The following is a 12777-nucleotide window of genomic DNA, read 5'->3' on the forward strand; positions in this document are numbered from 1 at the left end:
TTTGGAATCGCAACCTCTGACACCTGACGAAATATTGACACTAGGACGTTGATAGATAGATAGACCCATGCATATACTATTTTCTAGTTTTCACCAGAAGTTCACGCGTCAACGAGTAACGAGGCTAATGAAATCTAGGAACGTAGCAATATTTCAATTGCACAATAAAGTGGAGTAACGTAAGCCACGCAGTGGGTTATGACACGGAGTCAGGTACAAGCATACTCACCACCTAATATTTACCTGACCAATATGCGAAATTCTTATTATCATGCAAATTGAACGACGCTGGGAGATTTCGCGAGAGTAACGAAACTGGCGATTAAGCCGTTATAACGGTTATACGTAGTAAAATTATAACGATGAACTTCGGCGTAATCAGTGTCTCATCGAGTCGTGGATTCGTTGCCACGTTCAACTCCATTGCAGTTGAAACCCAAATTATTGTTTAAAATTAACAAAGTAGATTTTTCGTTAAATAATTTCAACCTTGTCAAATTGAATTGACCGAAACAAACGATTAGTAAAATATTTGCGGTAGTTCATTGTTTTTAAATCGAAGTACAAAAAGGAACGTCAGTAAAAAAAAACTCGTGAATCATACGACTCCAATATATTTCAAGTGAATTTTTTTTCAGCCATCCGATAAGAAACGTCAGGTATAATTTCTAGCAAAGCTCTGACTCGTTCCTGCAACGCAACCAACAACCGATAAACTTTATCACACATTTGAATGGCAGAGGTCAACGAAACACCCGTATTATTTAGGTATCACATATTTTCGCCCAGACATCATTTACGTACGTGAAATAAATTTTTTTTCATAAATGATAATTAGCCACTCGACCGGCTTGAATCATTAGCCGTAACGCGCATCTCCATTTTAAGGGCGGTGGTAACAAACAGGATAATTATGACTCTACCTATGTTTACGCGTTGACTTCGACGATGGATTTATTGGTACCGGAGTACAGGCTGCAGGTAGGACATCAATCACGGAGGACAATGTTCGAACTGAGGGAACAATTTGAAAATTATACGTAACCAACGTCGACGCACATGCAGGAATATATAATCCAGACACGATAGTTTAACGCGCGTTACACACACGTACGTATGTGAATACATGAATTGTAGATATGAGAACGACCGCCGGTGCACGCGTACAAAACCGACAATGAACACGATGCCGGCATAATATATAATAATACGATATTCGATACGCTTATAGCCTGTTCCGCAGCTTCGTTATTCCACGTTGGTTATTTTGATACCAGAAAACGCAGCTACAACCCCGGAATACCGGAATACATATATTAGCCAATACGTCATTTCCCCGGAATATTACGAGCTATGTACCGTAGTATTCGTGAAAACGGGTGTAATCGAGCGTACATCGAGTTACAGGTACGCGGGCGTGCCGCTACTGGTTAGTTTTTGATACTTTGTAATTTTACTTAATACTAGTTGCACCGTGTTGCAATTCATGTTTCCGAATTTGCGAGTCTGTTTCGCCACCTCTTTACGCGAGTATTGAATTCGCAATACCTTTCGCGTTACATGAAACCCTGTTGTCGAATCAAAGACAGGAATTAAAAAGGCCCGCAACTGCCCGAAAGACATTTTTTTTTTTCCAAAATAGAGACAAACTTTTTTCTTTGCTGCATAATTATTTGTCATAATTATTGAAAAACCCGGGAATCCTGAGGGAATTTGGGATCCTGATTTTAGTAAACAACCTGATGCAACAAACATTTTAAATTATTTGTGAGATATCGGGGAAGAACTGTGCTGTCGGTAAATTGTTTAGAGTCAATTACGCAAATACAAAATTACGGAAAACTCTGTGCAAACTGTAAGGCTTTCGTTACTTCGCAAGGAATCGATGTACGGTAAAAAATATCTTTTAAAACTAAGTATCGCTTCAAGTAACGCATCGTTTTGCCGCCAGTTGTCACAGCGCCTTATTTTCGTTTTCAATACGCCCATCGTTTTGCGATAATAAGAATATTTCACAAAAGTATTGAGTTATTGTGAAACAGAAAAATTTACATTTTCGCTAATAAATGTGGAACAGGATAGCCGATTTCACTGAAAGGATAATCAGTCCTAAGTTAGAAAAAATCGCACCGATCGAGAGCAAAATCACCGAAAACCGTTCGTCGATACGCTTTCGAGAAGACGAGAAAAAACAAAGACCAAGGCTGAAAATGATATGTTATCTTGTCAACATTTATTTCTCACAATATTTCGATGTTTTTTGAACCACAGCATAGGGAACATAAACTTAAACCCTATACTGCATACATCGCGGAGTAAGCGAGAGCAAGCATAGATAAGAATATTATACAGTACAATATCTTGTAAGAAATATCGGTTCCACTTTGCGAGCTTCCATTACTACGGATCGCATTAGCGATAGGAACGAACAAAATTATGAATCCTTTCGTCATACTTGGAGGGGGGCGCTGTATGTTTTTCTTTTTTACTCGTCGCTGTTTTCTCGACCTCTTTTTTATTATTATTGTTATTATTATTATTATCATTGGGATTGTTTTTTGTTCTCGAATGTTTTGTTCAGCTCTGCTCACACTTACTTATTTAGTAATCATCACGCCAGGTAATTCCTGTGAAGCCAGCAATACATGATTTTTTTGAAAATTGCGGCAATCAAAATGTCGAAGTTCGTAATGTCTGATTATCACATTTTTAGAGCAACTTATTGGCGACGGAACTTGATTTCTTTAAATTTTTGACAAATGTTTTAATCTCTAATGCAAGCCAGCCTGCTATAAAAAAAAGACGCGTCATATCATTCCTTAGAAAAGCGTCATAGCGAAAGAATGAAAAATATAAAATGAAATGAAATGGCACTTTTCGATTCAGCGGCGCGGAAAATCGAAAGGTGGATTTTAGCCGATTTGACGCTAAAGTAAGTTCCAGAAGCAAAATCAAACAGATAGTCTAATCATTATGTCTGCTATTATATCATGTGCAAAATTATCGTGTTGGGTCGATATCCGAGTAAAGAATGGGATAGGTCGAATGAAGTTAATTTCATGTTCAACTATGACGTACAAAACACACACTTACTCTGGGAAAAAGCACACAGGTTTCGACTACAAAGATAATACAGAATTCATTGTTTCTGATAAGCTATTCCGCAAATTGAATTAGTAATTAGTCAATTTGCATATCCATTTTTCACAGTGAAAATCTTTGCGGTGAATGTCGAAGATGATAAATTTTCATCTTTTATTCCTGCGCTTTAAAAATATGAAAAAGAATGCCTGTATTTAATTTTCACTCGAGTAAAAAAAAGCTAAGTTTGAATGTCCTGAAAAATGAAATGTATTCATTGGAATGGAAATACTTCACGATGATACAACGCGAAAGTGCTACTTATATAAATGTTGCATATCTGTATGAGGAGGGTTTAAACCTGGGAATGCTTTAGCGATCTGCTCTGAGACTGATGTATAATAAAAGGACAATGGAATACAACAAATAGGTCGAAGCAGGTCTGTCGACTGAATCCGGTGTACTCAAGTATCGATAAAATATTTACGAACAGTGATGTATACCTACCGACTCCCGGGAACTTAGCGTCTCGAGTTAAAACCTCCAGGCATACTTTTTAACCGGAGGGAATTTTATCCCCGATTTTCTCGGCACATAGCTCTTTCAAAATGCAGCAAAGGACAAGTCCATAGATAACATGGTATCGCGGTTAGTAGTAATGACAAAAAATCGAGCATCTACTTGAAACTATTATATAAACAAAGTTATAAAGTAATGAACATGCTTACACGTTAATTTTCGTAAATTCTTAGTCTTTCTCTACGTAAACAATATGAGCCATACGTCATCATATATATATGGAGTGAATGACGTTACGGTAACGATTCATGCTGAGGAGAAACCGTAATTTCGCAATTTTGGAACTGTTTGAAATTCAGTAAGCCGTTATAAAACAAAACGTATTCATATTTTGCAATCTTAGTTCCCTCAAAATCATTGTAAAACGAAGGAAATAGTGATTTTTCCCAATATTTCCGTACGATAACATTACCAACTTCAACCTCGTCATACGTCTCATTTGTCAGCTTGATAAATAACAGTTACACGATTAAAAGAAGAAACAATACTTCACGGAGAAAGAGTGAAGAATCCACCGGAAAAAAAAAGAAACAAACAAAAATTTTTAATCCTTCGAGCCGGATTTGAACCAGCGACCTATGGATGTCTCTCATTTCGAGTCGTAACTCAGCCAACTACAGTCCACCGCTCTACCAACTGAGCTATCGAAGGTCTTGTCGAAATATAGCGAGTATTTGGTGTTGAAGAAAGTTAAAACAATGAGACTAGAAAAAAACACGAATATTAATGTACAACGGTGGCATCAACCGCTCTTGACCTCTCTGTTAAAATCGGTGTGCTTGATGCAGAGTTCCCGAATCTCTGGGCACAACGTGAATTCCACGTATCTGTATTTAACAAATAACAATAAATTGTGCTTAACATTGATCGCTCTTGTCGGAGCTATTCGACCGTTCGGACGAACCTGTCAAGACGAGGACGAGAGACGACATTAATGAGCAGATGCTGCGCCTAACGCCTACGAATAATTCGCTTGATTTCGTAAGCGTACTCAATGACGAATAATCGAAAGGCCAAGTTCATTAACAAGAGCGACACGTGCGCTGTTGTTTGCTATTGGTCGAAGGCGTCGCCTCGACGCTACGTAACGCAAAACAAAGCGCAGCGATTACGTACCGTTTTGACCGACGCACGAAGCGAGCGGTCGAGTTGCAGTTGTTCGAGAGATAACAAACGCGAGGGATATAACCTCGGATTGCACTTACCGGAGGTGAAATTGTCAACGTCTCCGAGATTCGCGCCGAATTTGGCAGCAGAACACCGTCGATGATTCAACGCTGCGACACCCGCCGTTACGTCACTCGTTAGTAATTACACTTGCGTGATGATTCGAGGGCGCTTTTGTTGTTTACTCGTGGCACCATAGCACACATTACACCCTTGGGCCGTGCTCGGACGCTCGTGCACGCCGCTCTCGATGTTTTCCTTCGTGAATTCCTACGCCTCGAAGAATCACGGGGCCTTTCTGGCCTTGGACAGTCCTGAAAAGCTGAGTCGCCTCGCGTGTCGCCATCTATCGTACCAGACTGGCGTTAAGCCGTGTATGCGTGATAAAATAGGTTAATAATGTTTCGGGTAAGCAACATCTTTACAACAGCGATTGATGAATGCCTGCGCGTTTGCACGGGCAGCTTCGTTTAATGGTATTGCAGTTTTCGATGGTATAGCTTGCGCCTAAAAGCGTTGACCGAAGATATAGACGTGAGCACGTTCAGCCGTGGCTAATATTTCCTCTGGTTGAGCAGGCTGAGTGGTTTCGCGGGTAATTCTATTGTTCGGCACTTGCTGACCCGTCTTACGGGATCCCAGCGTTAAATCGCGGCGGTATGGTAGAACACTATAATTTCGGCCAGGCCCGTCGGCTCCCCTTGCCAGCAGTAGACTTACATTGGAGCTGATTTGTAGGTTAACTATAACAAAGAAGAGAAATATTCCGATTTTCAAACTTTTGCATATTTTTGAACCTTCTACATCCATCTGTACCAAACAATTTTATAAAAACTTTAATTTCTATCGTTTCTCTCGAAAGAAGTGATGCTTAGTTTTGAAAGACCGTAATTTATCCCATAACACACGGGAATTATTTATACAGTAATCTTCAGGTTGACTATGATAACGGAATTCCCGTCATCAGGAATTCGTAACATTGTAAACACAATTATTTTTATTTCGACAGAACTACCTTCAATAAGTGAACAATGTTACATAATAATTATTAAAATCTGTTCAGATAATGAATCTAAAACTTATCTTTTCTATCCCAATATGCTTTCACATTTCTCTTGAAGTTGAAATGCAAGAAATTCGGAAACATATTACAGATTGCAAAAAAATGACTGAACAGTATATATGATTAATATGTAAGATTCACGAAAAAAATTCGATTAAGCTTGATCGTCAAGTTTTTCAATAGCGCAACGTTCATGCACAATTTCACCATTTCTTACACGGAAATTGCAATTATATTTTACTTGCTCCTTGAGATCGAGCAACAACTTGACGGTAGAACTCAGAAGTGGAAATTTGTATTTTTGCTCAAGCTTGATCGATCGAAACTTCGGGTACAGAAAACAAAATAAGGTGAAATGGTTACTAAAATATTTATTCAACTTCCATAAAACAAGGTTTGTCTTTTTCGCTATATGCGTCGCTTGTACCACTTCTACTACTCGTTACCTTGTCGTCTGTACTATCTTTACCATGTGTTTCTGCCATCAATTTGTCAAGAGTCTCGTCACCAGACTTTGTCACAGATTTTTTGGCTGGTTTCACGCTATGGCGCATGGCTTTCAGCAAATGATTTTTACCAAACCTTGTGAATTTAAAATTTGGCAAATACCTGAGCTCGCCGTCCCATTTTCGAAGCATTTCACACTGCGCTGGGTTGAATATGTCCGGTATTTCTAAAATTGGTAACGAAACAATCAGTTTGGCTGAAACTTACAAATACAAACTTAACTCCAGAAAGGTACATTTCCAAATCTGATCACTAATGGTACACATAGGTGTGTGCCACCTGTGTTCTTTTAAGTATATGCCATTTCATCTGTAATAAAGATTTTCGAATACTTCGAATACAGAGTTTTCATCAAATCAATAGAAATACCTGTTTAAAAAAACCGATTTACACTATTTTTTGTTATAAGTAAATCGTACTGCTTGAAAACTCGTCAGATATACAATGCGGGCAAGGAAATAGCTCTGCGTAGCAGACACCCAGTGTAGCGTTCTAGGGTAATAATAATACGTTCTATACAACAAAATCACAAACTATCCTTTTCATTGTTGGAAACGAAAGTACTAGATGGTAGAACTTCGAGGAGAAGACTCTAAAAGCTATAAGAATATAGTCGGTAGAATAGTCTAACTGAGGCAATTCAGTTTTGGGATGAAAGGCTGACATGAGTGATTAAGAAAAATTCAGTACATAAAGCTACAATAAATTGAAATTCAATTTCTCTCCATCATTGACTCTACTGGACAACATCCATAGAAATGCATCAAGTTTCACCTATTCCACATGTATCGTACTCCGCCTCCTCATTCTTCTTAGTCATGCGTAATATGTCCTCCCTGCTAGCGTGCTGCCTGTTTTTTCTGCCACCGATCGAATGCTTGATACTTATCTGCTCCAATTCTTCATCGTTACGGGCCATGTACCTATGAAAAATCATGAGTATTGTAAAGCAGGAGCTTCTAACTTTACACAGATAATTTAAGATTTAAATTACGGTACAAACTTTTTTACCAACTCATCGGCGAGTTGTGGAGTATAGGGGCAGACGTCAGGCAACATGTTTTCCTGTATCCACAGCATTTTTTCACCAATTAAATTCTGCTTCATGGCATTTCCAAGTTTCAGTTTCTCCCTGTTTGTTATTCTGCGCAACGAAACAGTCTCGTCTCAGTTAGTATTTTTATCCCACAATTAGTTATAGTGCCAGCGGTTGAAAACGTGGAGAAAGAAGTGGTAAAAGTAATAAGCAGAATAAACTGTTTTGAGACTGCGGAATTACCTTTTTGTCTTTTTCGTTATCGCTATCGACTTTCGACTGTTCGGATGCATAACCTTCTTTGCAGAGGCTAGGACTTTCTTCATTGACATCGACTGGAATCAGAAATTAAGAACATGGAGCAATTGTTAGTGTTATCACAAACTCTCACGCTATCAATAAAAAATCACAGAGACTGTATTTACCATTTTAAAACTGATTGCTGCGTGACAAATTCCAACCACGTGTTGTGCTCAGCTGTGCTGTGATAAACGCGCCGTCTTGAGTCTTCCGCGTTCCAAATGTGTACGGCGCGTTCCGAAATTAGCTAGCAATGATAAAAACTCCCTAGAACAGAAGCAGAGCTACTAACGAACTCCGCAGCGCAGAAGAGATAAAAGTTTGTTGACAGGATTGAGTGCTAATGTCAGAACACAGGCAATGTTAGCATAAGGATAATGTCAGCAGTGGGAAGAAGAGCGAACACGACGTATGGATGACTAGATTGTAGAACACCGATCTCTATTGAGTACATGCTTTTCCCGATTATAGGAGCGATGAGCTATTACCTCTACTTGTTGTCCCTTCACCTGCCGGATTGAATTGAACTTTTTTTTAATCGCTTGTTGATCGTTTGGTGGTAAATACCAGACTACTTCTGACGTCTACCGGTTTTCTGTTCATTTACGAAGAATAATTTTTAAAAATGGCCTGGGGAATTTCAATGAGGCGTCATTTTCAACTGTTTTTTTTATCGTTCATAGATCGTTTGCCGATGTTGATAGACCAGTTTGGATGGTTATCCGTCCTAATAGCTTTAAAAATACATATAACTGATATAACTGATAAAGACCCTAAATGTTCTAGAAGCATTTGGATTCAAAGGATGGCCTTATTCGAAATCAAAGTATTCGATATTCGCTTGCACTTTTCAACCAACTGAAATGAATGAAAAGAAATAGTTGAGATTCAAATTCAAACATGGTGAAAAAAGATAATGAGAACAGCCGCTTGCCCGGAATTCGGAAATACAATAACCAAAAGAACGAGGAAAGATTGTAATTCAGCTAACTTCAGACCTGTTTCTAGCTGGAATTTATATATTAATTTTGTGATGAGTGTAATGTTCTTTTATTATATTTTGAAAGAAATAACCTCAACTGATGGTCATTTTTTAATAATTTATTTAATAATCATGTACAATTTACTTTTGACGACTCTTATTATAATTAGTTTAATATTACCGCAAGTAAATGCATTCGGTAAACGACGTAAAAATAAGCTAACCAACACCGGGAAAGAGCAGAATTTTTACAACCCATTGACCGACTCTAAGGAGGATTTGATCGATCCACATTGCAACTGTGGTTCGACAAACTTTGGAATAGTCCAAAAAATTTCCTACCTCCCTGCGCCTTCCTCTTGTGCTCCTGTCGACGTGCGCTTTTCATCAGCATGCATTCGCTGCGGTTTGTGTCTCGCAGTGGCGGAACAGGTCAGTCGATTGAAGGTTGTGACAATAAGTTGATGGGAAACTCAAGAGTATCAAATAATATAAAAGGCAAAACAATGAGTAAACAAACAATTCGCAGAGTTTCGCAAGTTTGGTATTGGGTGCCAAATAAGCTTTGTGTTATTTGTTGTATTTGCAATGATAAATACAAATGTGTACAATACGATATATACTTTCATACGCTCATTTTAGATTAATCATACATTGATCGATACTCACGACACGATGCAGCCGGATCATTGGCTTAACGATAGCCAGGCGTCTTCTCTATTGAAAGCAACATGCGATCAGGCATTTAGACAGTAAGATTTACAATACTCAGGCAAATATGTAATATCTATATACGGGGTACTCTATGTCAAATCGAGAGGTCGGTTTCCCTGACCCATTTTAATCTGATTGCCCTTTCACACAATGAAACTACAAATTAAAAAGATGAACTTTGAATTTTTTCAGATTTTTTCCACACATGATTTCTTCACGACAACTCATCCAATAAATTGATTTCAACAATGTTTAGATTTTTCGCACCTACGTAGCTTAAAACTTGGACGACATATGAAAAAGTTTCGTTCACAGAAAGTTTAGGTTCTCTCGTGAACTTCTCGAGAGTACTTTTTCGGATTTTTTATAACCCGTTTCAGTGTAGTTTTGATACAAAATGCGCGAAAATTGATCGTAACTGAGAAGTGCCCTAATCGAATGGGCTACAATTTATAGGTAGCGTGCCTTCTTCAATGGGAAAGGTTTTTGAAAATTTCATAATTAGTGGTGCAGTGGTTCAGAAAATATATTGACAAATATTCACACAGTGCACTACGAAACTTGCAGACAATCTTTGGTATTGACAAAGTCATGCTGTGTAAAAATTTCAGCCAATTCGATTAGGGCACTGATTTTCTTATAGAAGATTATCGAAGATTTTTCATCAAAACTATAATTTAACGGGGCACGAAGAATCGCACAAAATTATTTTTCTCTAAATTTCATACAAAGATGCGAAACTCGTGTACAGAAACTTTTTCCGTACGTCATCTGGATTTCAAGCTCTGTTAACTTGAAAAAATGAGAGATCATCAAAAGCTCATTTTTCGACTAGCTGTGGTAAGAAAATGCCTCGACAGGAAAATCTGAATAAATCCAGATTTGATGCTTTCGATACGAATTTCAAGTGAGAGTAAAACGGCGAAAACCTGAAAAGTGGTCACGGAAAAAATCTCATTTTTTCGTACGATTTAACATGGAATTCCCTCTATACCGAGTTTTTCTTTTTTCTACCAATAGTTCCTTTCGCACTTTCATCGCGAATTCCCCCTTAACGCCAGATCATTCATCGGCTATTTTACTTCGCAGTGATATGAATGCATATTTACATATTGCATCTTAAAATTAGTTACAGCTTGCGAGAAATTTACGGTAAGCGTTACATCTGCGATCGGATTCCAGGCGCTACCCTGGTTGTATCAACCGCCGATGGTCTTTGGGAGAAAAAGTATGGCTAGAATTAATTTTCTTCCATTTCTGTCTGCATATATCATTATTTAAGGGGTCACATCACCTTGACCCTCCCTAAAAGATGCACGAATTCTAGATTCTTTTTCTTGGCAAATGTTGCGTACAGTTTATTTACATCCAACGGTTCTATTATACTTAATTATAACGACAAGTCATTCAAATTGCAATTGATATTATTGAAAGTTGTAGCCAGTAGAGCAATTTTTACAAAGATCCGCTGTCACAGGTCACTCCACGAGTCGGTGATCAGTGAGTTGTGACGGCCACACGGATGGTATGCAATCAAAAAATCTAATATTTTCTTGGATATGAAAAAAGCAACTAAAACCGAGCGTAGCGCGTTCTATTTTTTTTGTTTTTGAAATCTGTAATAATTAATGGGATGAGGGTTGATTCTATGGAAATCAATTCGACAGCGTAAATTCTTTACAAAAATATTGTTCTACGTACGTATTGCAGTTCTACAGAAGAAAAATCTAGATTTGCTATGGAAATAATCCTGCATGATTTATTTGACATGAGAATTGTTACAGAGAATAATTTTCTGGAGAATATTTTTCTACACAATTTATTTCCACACAACGTTTTACTACAGAATTTTTTAAAATTGAAACATTTATCTTCATATTCCTTCTGTGAAATTGGCACCCCATTTTCGGTAATATTGATTTCTGAGTAGTTCAGGAATTACCTCAGGGTAATAGAGTCTATCGTAATTTTGAATAACAATTTCAGCTGATCAGGGTTCGAGGAATCATTTTCAAAACATGGAGTGTCAACTTCAGGATGTGCTCAGTTTTAGAAAGCTTCATTTGCTTAGAATATTCTGGAAATTATTCAAACAGTTCTATAGATCTATACCTGTGATATTATAGTTCTATGCCGTACTTTGGACGTTGAGAATTGGAAAAAAAACGAGTTAAAAAAAAACAGCAGCTCCTTATTTTCGGTAAATCACTAATTTTTTGCGAGTTTTTTTCAATGCGGACGAAAGAAAAGTTGTGTTAAGATTCCGAAAAACACAAAGTTTTGAAATGACGGTTTTTAAAGGGTTCATAAGTTTTGCTTAGAGTTCTGGATATGTTTTCACGACTTCCAACTATGATTTGCACGACTTTATTTTTCATTCAAAAAGAATTTATAAATTGTCGAAACTTTTCGCTTACGTTTGGATCGAGACGATTCATTTGACGTTCCATTAAAACTCTTATTGGAACCCCCCGAAGTGCTGAGAATTAATTGATTCCTATCATGTTCAATATTTCATTTCTCATGGAATCGAAGCGCCTTCTGAACGTTATAGAACTTGCAAAAAGGAAGCGGTTTTGTAAAAATCAATTGGTAGACAAGAGAACTGTAATTTTTTTTAAGGTTTTTTTTTCTTTGCCACTTATAAAAGGATCTAATCGTCGAAAAAGTACTTCAGATATATAGGTATGTCGCTGAATGTAGAAAATAGTAAATTGTAGACTATGTTTCTATATCTGTAATGTTTGCAGACATTTCTAAATTCTATCAATCGATTACAACCGATTTGTAGATCATTTTAAAAATTTATGCACGATAAATCTGAGATTAATTCTCAACAACATTATCGCAACTTTTATTATGATTATCTTAACTTTCACACCATCGATAAATCAGTGTAGAAAATTTTACCTCGCGGCATTTGTCAAAAACATACTAATAGAGCTATTTGCACTTCTGAAAATTCGTTAACTTCAAAAGTAATTTTACAATGTTAGCGGAGTTACTTAATTCTCCAAACGAAAAATTTCCACTCATCGTTACAAACATGGTGTTATCAAAATCTATCGTATGTATCGATCGATGAGAAGTTCAACCTGTGTTTGATTGTTAGAATATTTGAACGATGGGACTGCCTTCATAGGACAATAAGTTTAATAACTGCTAGTTACTAATTAAATCGTATTTTCAAAATAAAGTTTGAAATCTAAATGCAACGCGTATCTATTTGCATACGGGCCTCTAAACTTGTACAAAGAATGGCAGAGGTGGAGCGGATTTGATCGACGTTCACCGGACTTGGCCACAATTCTTTGCAGGTACACCAAATTGCTTAAAATCGATGCGACG

General features: G+C 37.4%; 2 protein-coding genes and 1 non-coding gene across 5 annotated transcripts in view; all 3 read right to left on the reverse strand.

The window, feature by feature from the left end:
- Positions 1-5225, reverse strand: part of LOC124188186 (prolyl 4-hydroxylase subunit alpha-1) — a 138957-nt gene extending 133732 nt beyond the window's left edge. Inside the window, exon 1 of one of the 3 annotated variants that reach the window (XM_046580745.1) lies at positions 4866-5225. The gene's annotated coding sequence lies outside the window, so the exon portion shown is untranslated. The remainder of the gene's footprint in view (positions 1-4865) is intronic. The other 2 variants (XM_046580744.1, XM_046580747.1) reach the window with 2 other exon arrangements.
- Positions 4209-4311, reverse strand: Trnay-gua. Its single transcript has 2 exons — positions 4275-4311; positions 4209-4244 (listed from the first exon to the last, which is right to left on the reverse strand). It is a non-coding gene; the product is annotated as a tRNA-Tyr (tRNA).
- Positions 5226-6246: 1021 nt separating the features above from the next.
- LOC124188198 (translation machinery-associated protein 16) lies at positions 6247-8100 on the reverse strand. The gene is made up of 5 exons (XM_046580772.1): positions 7859-8100; positions 7677-7768; positions 7401-7541; positions 7172-7320; positions 6247-6563 (listed from the first exon to the last, which is right to left on the reverse strand). The coding sequence occupies exons 1-5, from the start codon at positions 7859-7861 to the stop codon at positions 6262-6264; spliced, it is 687 nt and encodes a 228-aa protein (XP_046436728.1). The 5' UTR covers positions 7862-8100; the 3' UTR covers positions 6247-6261.
- Between the last annotated feature and the right edge of the window lie 4677 nt (positions 8101-12777).

Source organism: Neodiprion fabricii, chromosome 1 (assembly GCF_021155785.1).
Source record: "Neodiprion fabricii isolate iyNeoFabr1 chromosome 1, iyNeoFabr1.1, whole genome shotgun sequence".
NCBI lineage: Eukaryota > Metazoa > Arthropoda > Insecta > Hymenoptera > Diprionidae > Neodiprion > Neodiprion fabricii.

Bases quoted from the DNA above. Each gene is read 5' to 3' on its own strand.
- LOC124188198 (XM_046580772.1), bottom strand. The intron at 7,321-7,400 runs GTTTGTACCGTA...GATTTTTCATAG, and splicing joins GCCGATGAGTTGGTAAAAAA to GTACATGGCCCGTAACGATG. The intron at 6,564-7,171 runs GTGAAACTTGAT...TACCAATTTTAG, and splicing joins GTACGATACATGTGGAATAG to AAATACCGGACATATTCAAC.